General features: G+C 31.2%; 1 protein-coding gene across 3 annotated transcripts in view; it reads right to left on the minus strand.

The window, feature by feature from the left end:
* LOC124362666 (zinc finger protein OZF-like) overlaps positions 1 to 20,116 on the minus strand; it is a 28,548-nt gene extending 8,432 nt beyond the window's left edge. The window contains exons 1-6 of one of the 3 annotated variants that reach the window (XM_046817363.1): positions 19,962 to 20,116; positions 15,489 to 15,528; positions 13,683 to 13,789; positions 7,321 to 7,467; positions 4,038 to 4,069; positions 2,344 to 2,507 (exon numbers count right to left, since the gene is read on the minus strand). In XM_046817363.1, coding sequence (XP_046673319.1) covers positions 2,344 to 2,507; positions 4,038 to 4,069; positions 7,321 to 7,467; positions 13,683 to 13,789; positions 15,489 to 15,519 — 481 coding nt within the window. In that variant the 5' untranslated portion in view covers positions 15,520 to 15,528; positions 19,962 to 20,116. Of the gene's footprint in view, positions 1 to 2,343; positions 2,508 to 4,037; positions 4,070 to 7,320; positions 7,468 to 13,682; positions 13,790 to 15,488; positions 15,529 to 19,734; positions 19,879 to 19,961 lie in introns of those variants that run through there. The other 2 variants (XM_046817364.1, XM_046817362.1) reach the window with 2 other exon arrangements.
* Positions 20,117 to 24,476: the final 4,360 nt, after the last annotated feature.

Here is a 24,476-nt window from a genome sequence, read left to right on the forward strand (position 1 = left end):
ATAGCCTCGCTATCGAAAGGCCTCACAAAACAATAAAAGTTTTAAATATTGGTTTTATGTTTTTCATGTAATTTAGTTAATTTATGGTTAACTTTCAAATTCGGGGTATCTATACTTTGTCAACCAAGAGTAATTATTAATAATACAGATCTGTAGCACATAATAATTTCCTGTCATAAAAATAAAGAAAATTATATTAATGACATTGGTTAATTCATTGGATAAATTGAATCAACAGAATGAAATGGTGTGAAGAAATATCCCAATATCATACATCTTTGTTATTACACAAATTGCACAATCATACACTTTTAGTAAGACACTTGATGTTGGATGATGAAAGAGTAAATTAAAAACATAAACATACAGATTGGAGGGAGGTCAATTAGATTAAATTACAAAGGAAACCTAGTTTCTTTATATATTTATCTACCTACTGTAAGCATTTATTCCCCAAAATAAAGATAAATCGTTCCTGTACCAGTCAAACCCAAATTATCATTTACTAACCTTTCTGGATGATTTAATTCTATACTGTAACGTAATCTCAAATACTGATGATTACTACACATGTTTTCCAAGAAGTCTTTCTCAGCTCAAATACAGAGAGTATGTGAGACAGAAAATACAAAAAAAAAAAATCACTACATTTATGTACTCTGAAAGAGACGTTTTGTATGTTAGTTGTGAATTGTCATCAAGATTCAAGATCTTTATCCTGCCATTAAACACATTGCAAACATGTAATAGACATTGTCATGTATTACATTTAGGTATAAATGAAAAATATAACATTGAACCTATTTGAGATATCTAATGTAAATCTTAATCTAAATAGTAATTTATAATTTAATTACTACATAACACATTAATTACATTTAGAACATTATGAAATAAATGTATGCATTTATAATAATAATAATACGATTTGTACAGTTTTGTTCTAACTTTATAATTTAACATATAATTTGGTGTACCCATGCGCACCTCCTTGGCTCTTGTTACGTTAATGTACAAGGAATGAAGTTGTTTAAGAAATGAATGTCCACTCCACTCCACTGAATGTCTTTTTTGTTCGAAACTGATAAGATAAGAGATCCGTCTCTCATCACCAGTGGCTACGAGGTTAAAAAATATCATCTTCTTCACGGTACGGAATAAGAAACTTTAAGGCTGGTCCTATTCTCTTTGTTTTGAGTTCATCAGTCAAAAATTTGGGTACGAATCGGACACAAAATATAAGATTTAAAAGTTTCTTAGTCATAATTTCACATTAGAGCTTTTATATCTATTGGAAATATTGCGGAAGAACTGTGATTGTAAACCTTTGATTTTCCCTAACCTTATGATTCATTTGTTCAGCGAGGTGAGAAGTGGTCAAACACTTTGCTTTTCTTTAGCGAGGTGATAAGTGGTCGAACACTTTGCTTTTCTCTGTGACCATTTGTTTGTTCTTCATGAACATTTGGCACAATTTTTAATTGCAGTATAGTCTATAATGTCTTCTTGCACAGAACACAGTTCACAATTTACATTGATTGCATTTACTTTATCCAAAGAAATCTAATGACACTATGTACTTCACAGTCGATGGGAGAGTTGATTGGTTTGGCCATTTTACGCTGTGATGAATGTGCGAGTGACAATAGCGTGTGTGGGAAGTTCTATCAATAACAGTCAGCAGGTGCTGGCCAGAAGAATGATAATGCCTTCTTTTCACTCATAATTGTGAAGGACAATAATAAAGACATTGAATTTCAATGTATGTGCAACAGTTACTATTGCATATAACTAACTTCAAATACATTTCACAGGAAACAGCATCAACGACATGTAGATCACATATGGAGTCTGTGGGGATTCATATCAATGGTGTTATAAATGTTAAAAGTGGTTAATTTTGAATATGACTCATTTAAATGTTTTTCTATCTTTTAGATTTGTGCTAAATTACAGAATGTTTCTGATTAGTGTGAACAATTTAATTAATGTATTGGGGGAAACCAATCTGTAACATTTTTTTAACAATAAATCTGTGATATGATTCTTCGTCAGCAGTTAAAAAATTCACATAACTACTTAAAACTTAGAGGAAAAAACTAACCAAACTAAAACATGCCTTTATGTGCTATGTTCTATGGGAAAAACTAGAACATATTGCTTCATAAACCTAACCAAAATAGTTTACCAAAGATGGAGTTGATCAAAATAGTTAGAGATGACAGCGAAAAATCGCTAATATCAAATTTGTAAATACGAAAATCTTTTTCAAATGTTTCAATTACATATAGCTAAAATATTATATTGTCTACAGTGATATAAATAAAGTAATTTAACACTCACCACACAGGGAACAAATTTTATGTACAGAAAATTCTGTATTTGGAGGTACAGACTGGTTGAAGTGATTTTCTTGTATATGATTGTGAAGGTCTATGGCTTCCGATAACTGAATTCCACAAAGATCACATTGAAATGACCCATCTAGGTCTAATGAAATTGAATTACTGAAAACACAAATATAATTACTTCAATTGGATACATTCTATTTCACGGCTTCTATAAAATTATCCCTCTTGGCATGTCCTGCGACCTCTTACTGAATTGCAAATTTACTTATCTATAAAAATTAGACCATATATCTGTATTATAAATACACCTTTTCAACCATTTCTCAAATATAAAGTTTTGTTGTTCTTGAACACTTAATCGCTATAAAAAAACTGAGCGAGGGTTAAAAATGTTATTAAAACTTCCCAGACACCCAACATTACAAGATTTTGAACATTCTGATTTCACTTCCACCTCCACCATCCACCACGAGTGGATACCAGGCACATGTGGCTGGGACACATCTAAAGAGTGGCAGTCCAAAGACGTTTTCTATTACCAATAAACTATAGTAAACCAGTGTACTTGACATTGGTCAATTATTTTGTTTTTAGAACTAATTTAATTGAGAGGATTCATTTTGTTTTAATTCATTAATGAAACACTCCTTGCCAATTACCAGTTTTTGCTGTACATTTTGTGAATATGTAACCATCACACACTCTGGTTGTGTGACAACTGCACCATAGTTAGCAGTGATAGCAACTCATGTTCATGTCACAACATGCAGAAATGCAGCTGGTATTAGCAAGCACTAACAGTAAAGGATTACAGTGGCAGACATAAGTAACAGATCATAATTAGTCTTTTAAAATGATGATACTATATTTTTAATCAGAAGCAATTATGCTTAAATACAGTGATAAAATACCTACATATAGAACTTTATTCTGTTATAAACTACTTCAGTTTGTCAGATTTGCAGATTTTGTAAAAAAATTAGTCTGTCTGTCGTGTGTGTGTGTGTATGCGCATGTGCGTGTATACAGGGTGTCCCAGAACTCTCTACTCTTTCCAGGTATTATTCCTGAATCAAAATATAGCCAAGCCTGAACCAGGTATATATGCAAACTTACAAAAACTCAATAATAACCCAAACAACCGCCATTTTGCATTTTTCAATTATGTAGTTTTAATTTACAAATAGCTTGTTGTAATAAATTGAAATATGGTATACAGCTATATGACATAAAAACATAATTACATAAAAATATCATATTTTATAAATAGCGGCTTCTTAAATACTTTAAGTGCAAATATCTTAAAAACAGCCCATTATAACAAAATTATAGTTATTAAATTTTAATTAGATAATTTAACTACAAATCTAACGATTCTAACTTTCAGAAAATAGGTTGATAAATAGGAGAGATAATTTGTTAAATAGATTGTTTTACCAAAGTAAACACAAATGTTTTTACCAAAACAAACAAAAATTGTTTTACCAAAATAATTTGTTGTTAAAAAATTGAAAATTAAGTTCAAATACCAACTCAATGGTTAATTTCATCAATCCTGTTATCCTGTTATTATTTCAAACCATCCAATACCAATAATGGACTAAAAATGGAAATGTGGTTATAAATACAAAGCTAAGAATATCTTTATATTTTCTAGAAATTATAACACACATCTTTTAAACTTACTTTTCTTCTATGACCTCATGTGCTGACTCAACCTGAAACAAATATAACAATCATTGATAAACAAAATAACAAATATACTTGAAAAGTAAAGAAATAAAGAACTTATTATAATATAATCTTAAATATTATTATACTGGAAGAAAAGAAATGTTGGTAGATAAAGGATCCAAGACACGGATGAATTAGAACAACAGAGTAAAACATTACATAATCAAAATTTTAATAATTTAGGGATTTTATGACCATTAAATGGCTTGGGATTTATATAATCTGTAACAGTATAAACAGTTTCAGAATACTCAAGACACAAATAAAATTGTTGAAGGATCCAATTCCTTCAAATAGTGACAATCTTTATGTGAGTAGTACTTCACATCAAAATATTAAAAAAAGATATTTAGTTAAAACAATAGCTAATAGTTTTAAGGTATATGCAGAGATCTACTTCATACAATGACATGATCTTGTGATACTTAACTTACAATAAATATTTAAATCAATTGATAGAGACACTCTTGAATATTATGAATATTAATGCAGCTTATAAATTGTGTACAAACATAATTGCCAAAAAAAAAACAGTAAAAACATTGAATTACACAAAATATTACTAAAATTATGAGAAAAAGGGATTACTTATTTTCCATATTATTATAATAGCAATGGATTGTGAATTGACAATTAAGACTAACACCTTCATCAAACCGTTTAAACAGTAATCAACACTACTATAGTTTGTTTATTCTGCTGACTAACGACTTCCCAGCTCTAATTCAAAATGAAAGTACGAGCTGCATAATGTACGCAGATGATACCACTTTTCTTCTAAGAAATGACACAGCTGAACAATTGTACAGTAACTCTATCACATCATTAGAAAGCGCCATAATCTACAGTAAATTAAATGACTTAGCAATAAACCCTGACAAAACTACACAGGTACACTTTAGCAGGAAGAAAGAGGTACCAGCAAGCATTCCCAATATACCAGTGGCTAACCAGATCAAGTTTTTGGGAGTAACTCTCGATAGCAGACTCACATGGGCAGATCATGTAAACAACATATGCAATAAAATTAGTACAGGCATCTACGTTGTTAAACGTATTAAATGGGTAGGCTCTCTGGAAGCGGCAAAAATAGCCTACTATGCGCTAATAGAGTCTCACATTAGGTATGGCCTTATAGTCTGGGGAACCTCCCAAGGAAACCTCAAGAGAGTTCTGGTACTCCAAAAGAAGGCAGTCAGGACCCTTGCAAACCTTGAGCCACTACAAACTTGCCGACAGGCCTACCAGACCCTAGGCATACTTACAGTACCTGCACTTTACATTTATGAAGCCATCTTGCACGTAGATAAACTACATCTGCAGACTCACATGGACCTCCATAATTACCCCACACGCCATGCCTCAAGGCTCACTCTACCTCAACACAGAACAGCTTTATATGAGAAGAAACCTTCATACATTGGCCGGAAATTTAAAAACCTTCTACCAGACTACCTCCGCAGCCTGACAGGAAACAGACTAAAGAACCTACTTCGAGAGTTTTTGCTGAAGAGACCTGTATACACCATTGAAGAGTTCCTGGAATCTGCTAACACTGGAACCACGTGATTTTAAAAATTGAAGCATAAACCTCCTAAACTCACAATGATGACACTATTAAACTGTAATTATCTAACTTTGCATTATGTATTATATTTTGACAAATTACTGTACTTAATGTTCACGTAATAAAGACATTTTGATTTGATTTGATTTGAGTTTCGACTTCTGATAACTCATCTTCTGGCATCAAGGAGTTGTCCTGTCTTGTGTCAGCCCTGATGTTATGTTAAGTATTTGTTTGAATTAATAGGGCTGAAAGCCAGGGATTGTTACAAGTTAATGAGAAAATCAGCAAGCTTTCCTTAAAAACTATCTTTTAGGGTCTACCGATTGAAAGAGCATATAAAAGTACACGTGTTTCACATAATTAGAAACGTTCGATTGCACAGCAATATTTCTCAACCAATAGATGTGAATTGCCACCCCTGCCTCCCTCAGTGACTCTGCAACTCAAAGTGAACAGACAACTAGAATGTTCTTTACTGGTTGAGAAAAGATTGCAGTGCAATCAAAATTTCTAATTATGTGAAAAATGTGTACTTTTAATGTGCAATCACATGTTAAATATTCGTGTGTGGTAGGCCTGTCTAATGTGTGTTCCATTATTTATTCATAGTGTATTGTACTGTGTTCGTAAATTTTAAACTATGACGACATGGATAATCCTCGTTTTTAATACTTATTGACACCAGAAGATAACTTATTATAATAGCGTTGACTACGGTTTGAACTGTTTGATGAAGGTTAATACTAAGAGGGACAGGTTAAAAAACTTCAAACAAGACATTCCAAAAAAAGTAAATATTTAAGAGTACACAATTGGCATGGCTGGTTGTCTCTTTCATTAGCAAATCGATGTTTATAAACCATACTTAGCCTTATTTGTTTTTCGTTAATGTTACATCTGTCTGAATAAAACAAAGTTTTTCATGTTTGGTGGTTTCATGATAGTTTTTGGACATCTTCTATATTCAACTGTTGAAACAGAAGAAAATCTCTTGATTCCAAAGGAGTAAAACTTAGTTCATCTAAGAAAAATATTAGATCCCTTTTCATCAAAATATTATACTGTTATTGTAAAAGTTAAAACATTTTATTTACTACAAAATTATTTGATATGACGTAGTTCACGTTCATTCTATATTTTTTATTCCGAGAAAACTTTAAAGGCATAATATAAATGTGTTGTTTTTTCTTTCTATATTTCAGAATGTCTAATGCGGGTGATTCATAGGAGAAATTCCTCTAACGATTTCAAGAAAAACTAGTTATGTACTTATACAATGCAGATTAGTCATCGGCTTCAGGAGTTCATCATCGCATATTAATGCTGTTTTAATTTCAAGAAATATCAATAATTGACTGTTAATTTATTAATTATTGCGTTTTTTACTTTTTTACGCGCTTGATACTTGGGTCATAATATGCATAGAAATATTAGGGTTGTATGCAAGTTCAATTTTTTTGTTACCATGACCTAATAAATTTTGTAGTTATTCTTTTATTAAAATATTTAACACTTAAATACAAATTTACTTAAAGATTAAAATAATATTATTAATATAATGAACAGCCTATTGAAATATTCTTTATTAAAACATTTAATACTTCAATATAAAATTATTTAAATTTCCTTAGTTGTAGTTGAAAACTTACCATATTTTAGTCTTACCTTTATGCTTTCAGCACCTCTATTTCTTAAATAGTTAAAGAAATATTCTTCTGAAGACTTGGCTTTGTTGACGAGTTCAAAGTAGTCTTCAACCATACTCAGACAATCATCACATATGTTATGTGGCAGTTGGTCCTTTACATGAATCTTTAAAAAACCACATGAATTATTAGATAAGTAATTTTGTAATTTTAAGTTCAGTAAATGACAGAATACAATGAATATTATTTTAAATAAACATCAGAAGCTACAATTAGTAAATGTCCCCTCCATAAGCAGCATTCATAATTGGTTCAGTAAGGGGTTACCCCATGTTTAATATCAGAATTTCTTTGCATTTGGCTGTTTTTACAAGTAAGAAGAGCAACTAGTTGCCATGACTTCATGTGAAAATTCATTATTTTTTTTTATTTTTACTAGTTGTCACATAATACCATCTAACAGTAATGACCTTACAGTAGATGACATGTCAATTCGTTAAAAACGCCTAAACTAAATTAAATGTAAAATATAACTTGTATAGATAAAACATAGTAATAAAATTTAAATATAAAACATTGAATGCAACGCATTAAATATATAAATTATGTTATTTACTTACTATCATACCATTTATTATTTTGCCATTTATTTATTTATACCCACGGCAAAGCCAATTTAAACCATAACATAACTGACTTTATTTACTAAGATAGTGAGCCAGATTAGTCTGATAACACCATTGCTGAAATTTTCAACTCATCACCACTACATAATGGTGACAAGATAGTAACGAATCCTGAATTCTGAAGATGTTTATACATTCAAACAATGACATATGCCAAGTAACTAGAAAATACCACAGAAAATAATCTAATTTGATGCAACATGGCGGCCAAAAACAAAAACCAGTTTGAGCCATAAAGGTGTTACAATTTTTTTTTGTGAGAAATTTAAACTTCCCAATAAGGTTGCAGTCATATTGTCATATCCAAAGTCGTTCCTATCCTAATTACCTCAGATTATATAGTTTATAACATAATTATAATCCATAAACCATGACAAACCAATTTTTAATTTACACCCATTATTTATATTTTATACAATTACTTCAATAAGTACAGTTAGCTATGTTGTAGTTTGTACATTAATTTATAAAATTCCTGGTTTAAAAAGCTAAAGCAAAATGCAAATTTAGCGAATTACCATATGTAAGCTTGTATTCAATATTCTTACATGAACTGCAACAAAATAAAAAGCAACCATTTTATAGATTTTCTTCATTTTTTTAAACAATTAGTTTCTGGTATATTTACCTTTGGTTGAGAGTTCACTGTTTAAATCTCACAAGTCTTTACAAAATGTAGTGGCTCAATAGGCTTCTTCCAAAATCATGAAATCAACACCTCACATTATTGTATAAGAAACTTACTACAAAACCATACAATTTTTTAGTCTGAATTATTTTTCTGTGACAAAGGATTAATTATTAAGGATCAATATTAATTTTAATATTTATTTGTTATAAATATGTACGTATTATTGCATTCAGACTGTTCAAAGTAGATTTGCTTCAGCGTTTGTTTTCTTTCAATTAAATTTGTATTAATTAATTTAGAATTTGTGAAGATGATCAGCGATGAGTGAGCGCTCAAAGAGTAAATATAGTATTGGTGCGTGCTCCTGCTACTGTGCATTTAAAGTGTGTGTGTTTGAACATAACCTATAAACTAGATTCAACCCGTTACTGTTACGACTTTAGTGTATTTCCATACAGTTAAGTGCTTATTTAGAGAGCTAATTAATCATGTCTAGCTGTGGGATTTGCGTAAAAGCTATTGGCTCAAAAATAAAATTGCAGTGCAACGATTGTAATCGTGATTTTCATGCTTCGTGTCTGAAGTACAGCAAGGCTGATGTGGAGTGTGTGACCGCAGACGAGCTGGTGTGGCGGTGCACGGACTGTACGGCTACACGACGCAGAAGTATGCGATTCGAATCTGAAGTTGCTGATGGTAAGCTTTCTCTGGAGGATATAATGAGGGTTGTATCAGAAATAAGGGAAGCACAAAAAAGTTCTGAAAAAGGTTACAATGACGCGTTTGACTCCCTGGAATCACAGTTGGTGGAAAATACAAAAGCTCTTAAAGCCCAGAATGACAATAATGAGAGATTAAATAAACTAATAGAAACTCTGGTGACAGAAAATAATCGGCTAAAAAAGAAGGTGAACGAGTTGGAAATGCGAGTGGAGGACATGGAGCAATACTCCAGATGTAACTGTCTGGAGATCCAAGGCATCCCTGTAACTCCTGCGGAAGATGTCCTAGGGATTGTCAAGGAAGTCGGCAAGGCTCTGGACGTGCAGATCTCGGACGCTATGGTGGACGCTTGCCACAGGCTTGGGAGGCAAACCGGAGACAACCCACCGGGAATCATTGTAAAATTTGTGCGGAGGTTTGACAAGGAGGAACTCCTGAAGAAGAGGCGCGTGAAGAGGACGTTGTCAACCAGACACATCGGAAGGAGCGACGATCGGCCGATTTACGTGAACGAGTCCCTGTCCCCTGCCCGACGGAGGTTGTACGCCATGGCGAGAAGGGTCCAGAAGGAGAAGGACTTCAAGTTCCTGTGGGTAAGGAACGGGAAAATCTTTCTCAGGAAGGAAGAGAACTCGCCTATAAAAGTCATCACCAGCCAAGACGACCTTCAATGAACTGTAAACAATGTATGTGCAAGTTCACTTTTGTTACTTTTGGTTTTGTTTTTTGTTTTTTTTTACGATTTAAAATGGTTATGATGGCGTATAATTTAATTTAAATTCTTCATATTAGGTAATATTAACAATTTGCTACTAAATTATATTTCAACAATACAAGTATTAATCTTTTAGGCAGTATACATATATATTTTTTTTTTCAAATTTGAATATTGACTAACGAGGATAAAATATTCAATTTAGTAATACTACATCAAAATATACGTAGTATGAGATCAAACTTTGATTTTTTTTATTGCAGAATTAAACAGTAGGGATTTATTTCCATGAAATAATTATACTGTCAGAAATATGGATAAATGACAAAAAACGAGCTTAATTATTACTATATACCCAACTACATAACCTTTGCAAAATTCAATGACAATCAAAGGGCAGGCGGGGGTTGCAATATTCGTAAAGTCGAATATAGAAATAATTTCCTGTGAACCAATTAACCTTCAATCAGCCGATATATTAGCATTGGATTTAAAGTTTAAATCTTTGACGTTTTGTTTGTATGCCCCATTTACAGGTTACATAGTTTTAGTAAACAATGTTTCTTGAACGAATTAAATACTCATTTTTACAGTAGTAATAATTTTAATGCAAAAAAGAATTTCCTTTTTATCGGAGACGTCAACTTGAATTTGCTTGAAATTAATACTGCTGTAGATCTAATATAATTCAATTCTTTCCTCAAACGGATTCGAGTGTTTGTTAAACGAGCCAACTAGAGCAACACCTGACTCTTCTTCTTGTATAGATCATGTTTATGCAAGGCTAGCAAACAAAGACAGAACGCTACCTCACGTTGAGGTTATAGACGCCAACATAACGGATCACAAGTTAATTATTGTGAACATGCGTGTGCGTGTGGGAGCAGAGGTACAGTCATGGAACAGCTGATTCTGCCAATCCTTCCCCACCGGCATACCGCTTAGACTATGACTATGACAATCTGCTAGCGCGGCTCGATTCACTCGACCTGGGCGGAGGTTTATAATGACCAAAACCCCATCAACCGCTTTTGAGACGTTTCATAATATTATTCAAAGATCAATTTCAGAAAGTAAAATCCAAACGTCCGAAAATCGTAAAAATTTATTCTAAAATTAAACCATGGATGAACGACTACATTTGCAGAAAAATCATACATAAAAACAAACTGTATCAATTAGTAAAGAATCATCCAAATAATGAAAAGCTGAAATTACATTTCAAAAAATACAGAAATAAAATTACAAATGGAAATAAGAATTATAAAAAATTATTATTACGAAAATATTTTTAGGAAATGCAGTGGTAATTCCAAAGCTACATGGAAAGCTTTAAATGAGGTGACAGGACAGAAGGCTAAAAGAACTCCCATACAAACTCTAAATATAAATGGTAATTTAGTACATGATTCTAAAGTTATTTGTAATGAGTTTTAATACATTCTTTCTATCTATAGTAAATCAATTAAATATACAGAGAGTCAAACCTGCAAATTTCGACTCTTTATGCTATAGAAATTGTTTTTGAAACAAAATACTCTTTCAACTCTATGTTTATTGGGCAGGTCTTTGTTTGAAGATTTAAGTGCAGTAATAAAAGATTTAAAAAACAGTACTTCACCAGGAATAGATAACATCAATTCTTTTTTAATTAAGTTAAATAACCCAAAATTAGTAAACGTTTTATTGTATTTAGTAAATTTAAGTTTTGAAATAGGTATTTTTCCAGAAATTTTAAAAACAGCTGTAGTGATTCCTTACCATAAGAGTGGCCTAATTACCCGACTGTAATAAACTACAGACCAATCTCTTTACTTTCTACCTTTGCTAAAGTGTTTGAAAAAGTTAATGAAGAAAAAGCTAATTAAATTTCTAGAAAAAAACTAATTTTTTTTCAGCAACAATCAATTTGGTATTAGGAAAGGTTTAAATACTGAAGCAGCATTAAAAAGCTTCATAGATAATGTGTATACAGAATAAATTCAGGGCAGAAAGTTAGTGGTTTATTTTTTAGATATTAAAAAAAGCGTTTGATACTGTAGATCACACAATTCTCTTACAAAAGTTATACGGATGTGGTATTCGGGGGAATATTTATTCTTGGTTTGTTAGCTATTTTAACAAAAAGAAAACAATGCGTCAAAATTAATAATTCTTTTTAAGTGACTTCGGGTTTATACAATGTGGCGTACCTCAAGGGTCAGTTTTAGGCCCAGTACTTTTTATAATCTACATAAATGATCTTTGTGATTCAAATTTAAATGGAAATATTACATCTTTTGCAGACGATACAGCTTTATCCGTATGTAAAAAATAATTGGGATGATATAGAGCAAGAGATGAATTCAGACCTTAAAGCACTGCAGTGGTGGTTTTCAAAAAATAACATGTTATTAAGCCCAGAGAAAACTAAGTACATCAATTTTAGTTTAAAAACAGATCAGCAAATTTTTAGTAATTCAATTTTGTATCGATGTGTCAATTGTTTGTGTAGTAACAGTCAGTGCCAACAGAACTGTGCTGTAGTATCCAGTGCGAAAATTTAAAATATTTAGGAGTCATGCTAGATAGAGAAATCAACTGGAAGACACATATTGAAATTTTAAAACGCAAACTAAACAATATTTTAAGATTTTTTTATTTTTTACAATACATTTGCACTGAAGAAGTGTTAAGAATGCTGTACTTCTCTTTGGTCAATAGTAGGCTTGACTATGGAATATTTTGTTGGGGTGGAGCCTATGAAACAAATCTAAAGCCACTTCTAACTCAACAAAAGAAATTCATAAGGTTGATTAAACGAAAACGAAGAATGGAGAAATCTTTTCCTCTTTTTGTTGATTTAAATATTCTTCCCCTTAAATATATGTTTGTTTATAAAGTTTTAAAAATATTTTATGTCATAAGTGGCAATTTACCAGAATTAAAAAATAATTACAAAAACAAATTAAGAAAGCAAGAACCAATACCAGTTCCAAAGCCTAACCTAGCATTTTTTTCAAATAGTTATTGTTTTTTGGGACCTAAAATGTTTAGTATAATTTCTTCAATTATTAGTTGTGAGAATATAAAGTTATTTTCAAAAACATTAAAGAAGTGGTTATTGGGTTTTGATAAATTAGATTTTCTTCTCTGCATAGATTCCTAGTTAATTAAAGAAAGTAACAGTAAATTTTAGTTTGAATTTATTTAAGTGGATTTTCATTTGCTTTGTAACTGCAGCAGCACACTTTTAATAAATTTTTTTAGGAGCTTATAAAAAAATCAAAGTTTTATTGAAATTTTCTTTGAGCTAAAAAATATTTTTGTAATAAAAGGAACCTCTCCACAGGCACTTGCCTCTAGAGGCCCTAGTTATTTTTGAAAATATTTCTTTTAATTTACGAGTGTTTTTGTTTTAATTTTATTTACAAGAATGTTACATTTTTATTTAAGTTTGCTCATTAGGTTTGTACATTGTGTATGCATTTGGTTGTTTACTTACTTTATTGATGTATTACATTGTGTATACCAATGTATATAATGTGCTATTGTAATATTTTCAAAAATAAATTCTATTCTATTCTATTATGTATGTAGTTATGATTAATAATTAAGGTAAAGACTAATTATACCTTACTACTTACTGTAATAGGTAAACATGAAGTAATTTTCTCCAACAAATCTTCACTTTCAAATATAGAAAACAATTTATTTCTTTCTTTTTTACACCGACATATCCTGCAATGGTTTTCTGTAAAATAAACAATAGAATAAATCCTTAGCAAAATAATGTAAACTAAGTAAGTTATTGAAACAAATTCCTCAAACAAAAACTCAAATACTATGTATGATAAAGGATTAAAGATAACTAAATATACACCCAAACGGCAATATAACTAAAAAAGCTTTCAAACAAAATAATTTATTAGAATACTTCTTATAACAACTAATAAATTTGTTATAACAATACTTGTTTAAATTTTTATGAAAAGATCTTTATCATTTTTATTACATTGTCTTGGATGGAAACATACATTGTCACTAACCTGCTGTCCAAGTTTGTACAAGTCAACTGCTGCAATTAAGCTTTCAACAATAAAATCAATCATTCCTCAATGCATAGACAGAAAAACTACATAAGGATCAATCTTAGATACAGAATAAAGTAACACCAAAAAACTACAATGGGTATAATTTAATTCCAAAATCATTGTTTCTTTTGTCTTAACTAAACTGTTACATAATGAGAAACAACGCGAACTTGTATTTATTATATTACGTTTAGCTAGGCAAACACACACACAAAAGACAATTGCTCACGCTAATTGATAAGTAATGAACTGAATCGTACACATTATCAATACTAATAATTCTAATAACAAATGTTAAGTAAATCACTCAAAAATCAAACATATAAAGTTAGTAAGTTCAGATTGTTCATATTTTCAAAGTTGATAAATCATTTCAGGTAACGTATAATATTTCATCTTTACTTTACATATAAAAATTCAGAATAAAATGCATATTGAATAAAGTAATCATATTGAATCAAAGTAACATTTGACTCCCATTGAGGCAGGCACCATAAAAACCATACATCATTCTGTATGAAATGCTGATAATGAAATATCTTGGTTTTCATAAGCATGAATAACTTGGCTAAAAATAACCTAAAAAATTGGAACTGAGAGATGATAAACCGACTTTAACTATATTAAAAACTATTTACTTGAATAAGATCATTCAAAAATATCTTTATTGTTATGTCTTTCTTTATCATTTATATTATGTAAAGAAAATTACAACAGAAAAAGAAAAAAAGGCTTGAAAATCTAGTATATTTAAAATTGATGAGTAACAATATTTGGGCAATAGTCTAAACTACTTTTTTTAAACTTATAAAGCCTCAGTTTCCCTAACCAATAATAACAAGTGTTTTGATTATACTTTTTATTTGGTGTATTAGGAAGTCTTTTCATGTACATTTAACTTGCAACAATTTTTCATGAATAGAACATGGGACTTTTCTGTTTGTTTCAAAATAGGAAACAAAACTAATTATAGTAGCAACTTACAATACACAATAAATTGAATAAAACTAGAAAACAGTATCATTCTGTCCCTGGTAAAACTTCCCAATGAGCTTTCGGGATGGTCCCTCAGTTGATCGTCAGAGTGTAGTAGCAATTAAAAATCACTACTAGAGGCCAATGTATCGTCTTACAGTTGCCAGGCATTGTGTAACGAGTTAGCTGTTTGATACAGGATAACACAGGCATGGCAGTTAAGGATTAAACAGTGGTGTAGTCAGCCTGCGTAAGCTCTTGGAATGAACACATTAAAGGAAATTCAAATCATGTATAAATGTGTCAAAAAATATTTCTCAATAACTATCACAAAACACTATATAACTCAGAGTAATGTAAGAAAGAAAAATGTTCATACAGTACCAAAAGACGTTTGTATATTTGCATTCTTCATTTCTAAAATCTGAAAAATAAATACAATAAGTATCAATATAAATCATATAAATAACTTTTAATAAATAACTCTACAAACAACATTGTTCTCAAAACATTGACAGTATTTTTCTGTAAAAACTAACTTCAGGCAAATAAGGTGAATAAAATAAAAAGAAAATAATAGAATCAAATACAAGCATTTTTAGTAATATAAAAGTAGCAGGATAACTAATTTATGAATGAGCTCTTTTGAATGAAAGTATTTAATTAAAATATCTTAACAGTATGGAGATGTTTGACTTGGCATCAACGAAGCCTATCACACAAGGAACTGGTAAAATATCTCTTTTTTTCTTCTTGTCTGATGGATATGAAAATTAATTGAGATACTGCCTTGAACTTTTCCATATTTTATTAATACACAAACAAGAATCAGTTTAAATGGTGCATATCTCTATGGGATTATGGCTAGGATGCGATCATGGATATTCTTATTGCCTCCCAACAGTGGAGGTTGTGGTTGGTGAGGGGAGGAGGGTTGGACAGTAGCCCCCTAGCATGATTGCAAGACAACTTTTTAATATTTATTGTCAGAAGTTAGTTAATGCAGATAGATTTTTTAACAATGGGAAAACCACATTCCACAAAGATACCATAGAGTAAATGGCCATGCCCTTAAAACTTAGCAAATCCAGTTATGACATATGGTTTGGCATACTCCTACCCTGTTATTTTTAAACATTCAGTATTAAAGAGAATTTACGTATGTTGACAACAAACCAAAAAAACTTGCTTTTGATGTGACAAATGATAAAAAATGTAAAATGTATATAGATCCAGTTCTAAATCATACTAAACATTAGGTACATGATCAAAACATCAATGCCAGTGATATACTCGTAATTCAAACTATATTTGGACTACTTTTTAAAGAAAAATTTAAGTGGGTGAAATTCACCCAAAAAATTTGATTGATGCTAAACTTATTAGTAAGTTTCTGTGTGATACACAAAACAAATGATAAGAACGTGCTTTAAAAAAATGAAGCAAATATTTTAAATTGTGTTAATTTCATCTTTTTCACTCTTACTCCAAAACACGAGCTCCTAAGACATATGAGCAAGTTTCACAGTTTATTATCAGTTATCACTCATGAAACTTCAAGAACTATGCCAATTCCATATTCTTTCTATTATACACTCAACTAAAACTAAAACTCCACCTTATACAGATAAATGCATACGATCATTTCAAGTTTACCTCGGAAATTAGTGAACAACCTACAAAAAGGGGACTCACATTAATATCAATAGTTTGGTTAGTACTAAATGTTTTAATAAAAGTACTAACCTTGAATCTTTCAAAGCATTGCAATACACTCTTTCTTTTACGCCAAACTATAAAGTTAAATTTATTGAATCCTTCACATTAATTAAAATGAATGTTTCCTGGAACCTCTAATACATCTCTTGGTATACACCTTTAAGGTGTAAAACATTTACTCTATACATGTTGTTATTTTTGTCTCAACAGGGTGCATCCCAGCCACCAAGAATGTTCATAAGCTACTATCACAAAACTAGCAAAGATATAGCTCAAACCAGTAGGTGTTACTCTGTAAAAGTGACATTATTACACATTTAAGGGATTCATTCTGACTGAAATAATAGACTTCAATTTGATTTTCTAAGAATGGTATAAATGAATACACAACAAAAAATTATGTAACAGAAAAATAATTACACAATAAAATATTGTTATAAAACTCAGAAAAAGACGCAAACCAATATATTATTGCAAATCAGCTAAAGGGTTCAAACACTAATTTTATGCATTTCTGATGTACAAGGGAAAGTTTGTTAGGTACTTTGGGATTATACCGACCACACCAGTATGAAGAACACAAAAATAGAAATTTATAGAAACAAACATGATAGAACGAAAAAACAACTCTTCAATTACAAAATTACAAACTTACAAGCATTTCCAGGTATTGTGATCGGTATTGTTGTCGCTGTTATCTTATCTTTCTCGAGAATCCTGATTACGGCAGGCCGCGCGGCATCACGTGATTTGCACGGTACATCATTGCCTTTCCATTACAATTCAATTTATATTTCTGATTAGCCCCTCTAGAATTTGATATTTTACTGATAGGTACTATCTCGAGGGATGTTTTTCTTTCGTCGACATCAGCGCGGGGCAGCACCGAAGGTGCTGTCGAAGCCCGCGCTGATGGCCGGAGGCACTCGCATTTTGGGTGGCGGAATGTGATCAAGAATAAAAACAAGTTTTGAGTGTTTTTTTAATAAAAAGTTTAGTTTGGTAAATGTTTGTTTTTGTTGAATTTTTGTGTTTGGAGAAATGTAGAGGTAAAACACGGAAGTACAACAAAGCGATGCACCAGCTGAACGGGCGGCGAGACTCTGCAATCACGTTATCTACTAGACGCTCGACTTTGACCTCTGTCTGAGGATGGGGAGGTGTTTGCGATAAGACAATTCCTGTTTTATATTGACGAAATATTGTTCTACGCTAATCTAGTAATCAGTAGAAACGAAATGTGAAATAACGATTCATGTCTGGGTGTGGTCGGTATAATCCCAAAGTACCGTTTGTTATACTAACAAAAATTGCTTATATATCAGAGAGAGGATATTCCGCTCTGTCTCGCCCTCAAATATATACAGTATATGAGCTTATGCAATTTTAGGCCCGTAATGCAATCTTATGAAATACTATAATTTTTAATTTATTCAAACTATACTCGTTACGGAGATAGTACATATACATAGGTTACACAAGTTTGTAACCCAGTCACGAACTTGCCGAATATTCCAAATGCCGGAAAGATTCCATTTATGTATATTTTATCTTAACTATTTCACTCAATATAACATCTTTTTTTATGAATATGAGAAATTCCAAGTAAGTTGTATAATTACATTGTTTTCGTTACAACTCTTTATATTTAGTAGAGTGGCTGTCAAAAGTTTAAAAAAGGAATGATTATATATCTGTAATTGAACATCGCAAAGTAGGCTATCACAAAATAAATAAGAGAAATGTAAAATTTCAGGTTGTTTACAATGTTTGTTCTTATGTTAGTTAATAACTTGCAGGGTTTTAAGAAGTCAGCAGTTGTGCAAAGTTTATAGAAATAATCAATGACATAATGAGAATAAGGGTAAACAGGATAACTGCAGCCGTAATTTCGAACTTATTTTTTCAGTTACGTTAAAACTTTATAGTCTATAAGCTCAGCCATTTGGATTCTTTAAATGACAAATATGGACATTGATCCAACTTGATCTTGCCTATGTATAAATGAAGCTTCACGTTAAATGCCTTTTTACAAATGTTAAGTCAAAAGCTCATTTTGTTCTCGAAATATCCTGCAAAAGACACACAAAACAAATAGGGAAATTCTCCCGGCCCTTACGTGATAGCAAAATAAGCAAGTCCATAGATTAATCCAATACTGACTTATCCTGATGAAAGCTAGGTTTCGCTAAATCATCCAATTCCCATGGTGGGGCATGCACCATTTTCAAATGTATGTCTATTAATTAATGTATGTTTCAAGATATTGTGCCCACAGACCCCTGGGGGATGAGATTCACTAAACGCCCAATAAAAAAATCAGCATATTCTGACTTAATTTCTTTCCAAAGTGAATGAGCTGCTTTATTTTTTTTCTAAATAAATAGTTAACATCGGTTTTTCATTAGTTTGTGTTTGTCTGCAAAAAATCCAATAGCCTACTGAACTATAACTTAGTAGGGCCTATTACTTGATACAATGCACCAAATCAATAATTATTTATTATTGATGCAACATTCAGGGCTCACTTACTCAAGTCTACACTAATATACTCATGCTTAAAATCGAATCATATTTGCAAATAGGCCTATAAAGGGTTGGACCACTGTTGAGGCAATTATAAAAACCTTTATTAATTTTATTGATGTCTAACACCTTTTAAATTGTGTAAGTTATTGCACCCAATCCAAGAGTGAAATAGGCAGAACTGCTCCTTTCTTGGATGGATACATGGACTATTTTTAACTATATTTTTTAACTTTAGAAAATGTCAAAATAAATAAAATTTATCAAAGTTAAAAACGATGTACTTGAGAACAACAAAATACAAAGTGGTAGGTTATAATATTCTGCTACACCATTCAAGCTTATGCATAGGTAAGGATAGTGAAATTTATTGTAACTTATATACCATTTTGCATTTGAATTAATGATATTGAATATCACTCTTCAATGTATTAGTAAAGTCTGACAAAGAAGAACGTTAATAAACACTTAGTAGTTAGAGAAATGTTCTCTGTGTCCCATGGAGCAAAAAGATATAACAATGCCTGATCTCTTTGGGACTGCTGTCGGAAGTGCCAAAGAGGTAAATAATAATTGCTTAAAATTCAAATATCAAGATGTTAATTTACTTACTTATTTAACGAATACAGCGACAAATGAGAAAATCTTGGCGCATTCAATTAGGACACAAAACTAAATAAGGATTAAAACTAATCGAAACGATGAGATGACGCAAAAATGTTCAGAGAAAGATGTTATATTAACGAATTTGCCTGCTAGTTATTTCTATGACGTCAGTAACCTCCATTGGCCAATAAAAGGTCTCGGCGACAGACAGACAAGTAGAGAGACTTGATAGTTAGCCATGAACTTGTCCATAGACATTTAAAGCCGTCAAAATGCAACTACTACGTAGTTTTTTAGTCATATTTCTGATCATTGCAACTTCTACATTTTTTTTAGAAATGTGATGTATTTCTCTCTGGATAAATAAAATTCACGAAATGTATGTATATCGTAATATATTTACGGAAAATATATTAAATTAAAATCATATCATGTGAATATAACTATATTACATGATATAGGTAAGTCACAAATTACTTAAAGAAGCTTAACTGACTAGTAAATTAATCATGTGATTGCCAATAAAAATGAGTAAAATTCTTAATGATTTTATGTTTGAAAATAAAAAATTAATCACGTGTTTTTATAAGTACTTTTTCGTTTACCGTCTAAATACAGCGACGCATTTAGAACCAATACTAAAATATCTTCACTATGTCCTATACTCCTACATAAATATTAAAAAGATTTTAATTAATGTGTTACATAGCTTCCTAGCTAATCATGGTGTGAAGGTGACGGGATCTTTGCGGGATTTTGTCTAATCAGCACAATATTCATAATATACATATATTATTAAAAACGAATATAACCGGCCAGATCACGGAAACCGAAAACTCACGTGTCTGCTTTGTTATAGTACAATCCCTCCAGGTGGTAAAATCAGTTTTTTTTCGGAATAACATATTTTTTAAAGAAACATGGCGAAAACTTATAAATAGGTCGAAGGAAAACAGTTGAAAATAAGGAAATTATTTATTAAATGTCACTATCTGATGTAGATTGTTGCGAGAGCACCACCACGTCCATTTTCCCCTGGGAAAATCATTCAAGTACTTGTTTTATTTTATTTATGTTGTATATATTTTGATTTATTGAAGCGAGATTAATTAATCATATAAAGTCAGTGCGTTAGTTTAGTTTCAATTGTGAACATTCCTTCGTTTGATATATTCCGATTTTTTAAGTGTAGGACCTGTTTGTTTATCTTTCTTCCATTATGGAACAGAACGGTCATGAACATAATTATAATTACATTTCTTCATTTAGGAAGAACTCCAACGTATTGGAATTAAATCAGTACACCTCATCGGATGGTTACATTTCTGGTAACGAATTAGATAATTGGTAAACAGTGAAGTCAAGAAACACTACCTATCATCTAACAAAGAAAAATCGATGGATGAAAATATCGTCACTAAAAACCTAATAAAAGATTCAAAGCGTTCTCCATATTTTTGCCAGGAATGAAAAATGTTTAACAGATTATCAAAGCCCTAGAGACAATGGTAAGTAACACTGAATACTCATACTAGTGTCAATCAAGACAATTACATTTTTTCCATCTTCTTCTAACGATTACCGGAAAATAAACGAAGGACTCATAGACTTGAACGTCCGTCTCCATACTTACCAGTAAAAACAAGAACGAGCGTATAGGGATGTGCTGAAGAATATGCTTTACTCTGTTTCTATTGAAGACCTAAAAATAGTAATGGAAGAAAACGGCACAAAGTAAAAAATCTGATCAATGTAAGAAACAGAATCATAAAGAAACCAACGTCTCTGTTTTTATTCATTTAGAGCCTTGTGGTCGTAATAAAGAAATATTTCAAAAATGTAGTATTTACTAATCGCTAAAGTTTTACTTGAACCACCTAATAAAAAGAAGGAAGTCGTTCAATGTAAACGTTGCCAACGTTATGGACATACTAAATCATATTTTCAAAATACATTTCGTTGTGTTAAATGTTCCCAGGATCATGATACAAATGTTTGCAATAAGCCTTCAACGGTACTCCCTTCTTGCGTTTTGTGCTCTGGCGAGCATCCAGCTAACCACAATGGTTGTCCTGTATATAAATAAATACAAAAGAAACAATTCCCTCCTCTTAGAAAGAAGATTTTTGAAAAAAAAAACTAAGATCATTATTGACGAAAAACCCAACTAATGTCAAAGAAAACCAGTCCTCTCAAAATAGTTTAGTTACTGAAGTGGGTAAACTTCGCTCAAGCCGTACAGAATAATCACAGGAATGACAGATTTCCTTCTAGGGAACAATAATCTAAATGATACATAGATGAATCTGAAAGTTTGTCTAACACAATAAAAAAATTTTTTGAACGATTTGAAAATATTTTATCTAAACAAGCAGAACAGATTAGTACATTACTTAATCTACTGACTAGTATTGTTTTCGTCTAAAATGAATATTCATCTCAAAATCGCTTTATGGAATGCCAATGGTTTGATTCGGCATAGCCAAGAAGTTCAGTATTCATCACCCAACATAACTTATACTTCTTACTTATTTCAGAAAATCATTTCACAGACAGAAGGTATTTTAAAATTCCTAACTACACATCATAACATGTCAATAATCCTGACAACACTGCAAGTAAGGGTAGTACCATTTTAATAAAAGACACAATTAAACATTATGAACTACCCAGCTTTATAGAGAATCACCTTCAAGCTTCCAGCATTGTTCTTGAAGATTGGTTAGGCCCTATTACATTTTCGTAGCAATTTATTGTCCCCCAGATGTGTTATAATCAAACAACGATTTGAACAGTTTTTCACTACATTGGGAAATAAATTTATACCAGGAGGTGATTACAATGCGAAACACCAGGAATGGGGTTCTCGATTGGCCACTTCTAGAGGACGACAACTATTAAAGGTTCTAAATCATTACATAAAACTATCTACAGGTAAACCTACATATTGGTCAACTGATATGTGAAAAATTCCAGATTTGTTAGATTTGTTTTACAAAAGTTATTAATCAAAACTACAAAGATATCAAATCCTGCCTTGATCTGTCTTCTGATCATTCACCAATACTTAATGTAAGCACAGAAGTATTAAAAAAAGTCAAATCAGATGTTACATAACAAATATACTAACTGGTTTCAATTTCGTTATTCATTAAATGACAGTTTGGATTTGAACATTTCGTTGAAAAGTATTGAGGATTTAGAAAATGCAACTGACTATTGTATTGATTGTTTGTAATGTTCTGCCAAAGAGGCTACACCCTTACACCGTTCTTCAAAAGTTGACAAGATACGTTGTATTACAGTAACTACGTCAAGAAAAGATCACCGAGAAAAGAAGATTAAGAAGAATATGGCAAAACAGTAGAAATCCAAAATATGATAAGACAAACTTCAACAGTGCAGTTCAACATCTGAAGAGTATTGTTTAAACCAGTGGTTTGAAGAGTATACACAGTCTCTCTCAGCAACGGAAGCTACAGACTATTCGTTATGGAAAGTAACTAAAAGAATTAAGCAGCATAGAATATCCATTTCCCCTATTCAAAAAACTGATAGAAACTGGGTGAAGAGTAACATTAACAAATCTGAGGCATTTGCAGAATATTTCACTAATGTTTTCAAATCAAATGACGCCTTTGTAAACAACGAAGAAAAATACACGAGTATTTAGATTCTCATCTTCAACTCGATTTGCCATTATGAACATTTATACCACCTGAAGTTCTCTCAGTTATAACTCACAATCTCAATCCTCGTAAGTCTCCTGGCTATGACTCTATTACTGGAAAAATATTGAAAGAACTTAAAAGAAAAGCGGTTATATTCTTAACATTCTTATTTAAGGCCATACTGAGACTAAAACACATACCCGTTTAATGTAAAAGATCCCAGCTAATTGTCATCCCAAAACCAGGTAAGCGACTCACCCAGCTCATCTCATACAAACCAATAAGCCTATTATTACAAAACTGTGTGAAAAGCTTCTTCTGAGAAGACTACAATTAATAATCGATGAAGATTCTATATTAACTGGTCATCAGTTTGGTTTTAGGCGAAAATAAAATTGAAAAAGCCGCATGGTATGTATATAATAAAACATTACATCAAGATTGATTATCCCAACAGTCAAAGAAGAAATTACCAAATTCAATCGCAATTATCTTTCAAGATTAGAATATCATCGAAACCACCTTGCGGTAAATTTACTTGATAATTCTAAAAATGTTTTCAGACTCCATCGTCCTGCTATCACCTGGATCTATCTTTTAGGTTCTTGAATGGATTATGTTAGTGTTATTATCTAACTCATTTTTAATTGTTAATGTTGTTTCTGTATATAATATTTACTTACTGTTCTTCTCAGATTGAACAGATTGTAAATAAATAAAATATTGTTAAAAAATTATTACATATTTACGTGAAAGATAACTGGTTGGAGTAATAAGTTTTTTATTAAAAATAGACGCAAAAAATATTACAAAACATGTATTTTTATTATTAGATTTAATTTTAAATACA

The sequence above is a fragment of the Homalodisca vitripennis genome, chromosome 5 (genome assembly GCF_021130785.1).
Source record: "Homalodisca vitripennis isolate AUS2020 chromosome 5, UT_GWSS_2.1, whole genome shotgun sequence".
NCBI classification, from domain to species: domain Eukaryota; kingdom Metazoa; phylum Arthropoda; class Insecta; order Hemiptera; family Cicadellidae; genus Homalodisca; species Homalodisca vitripennis.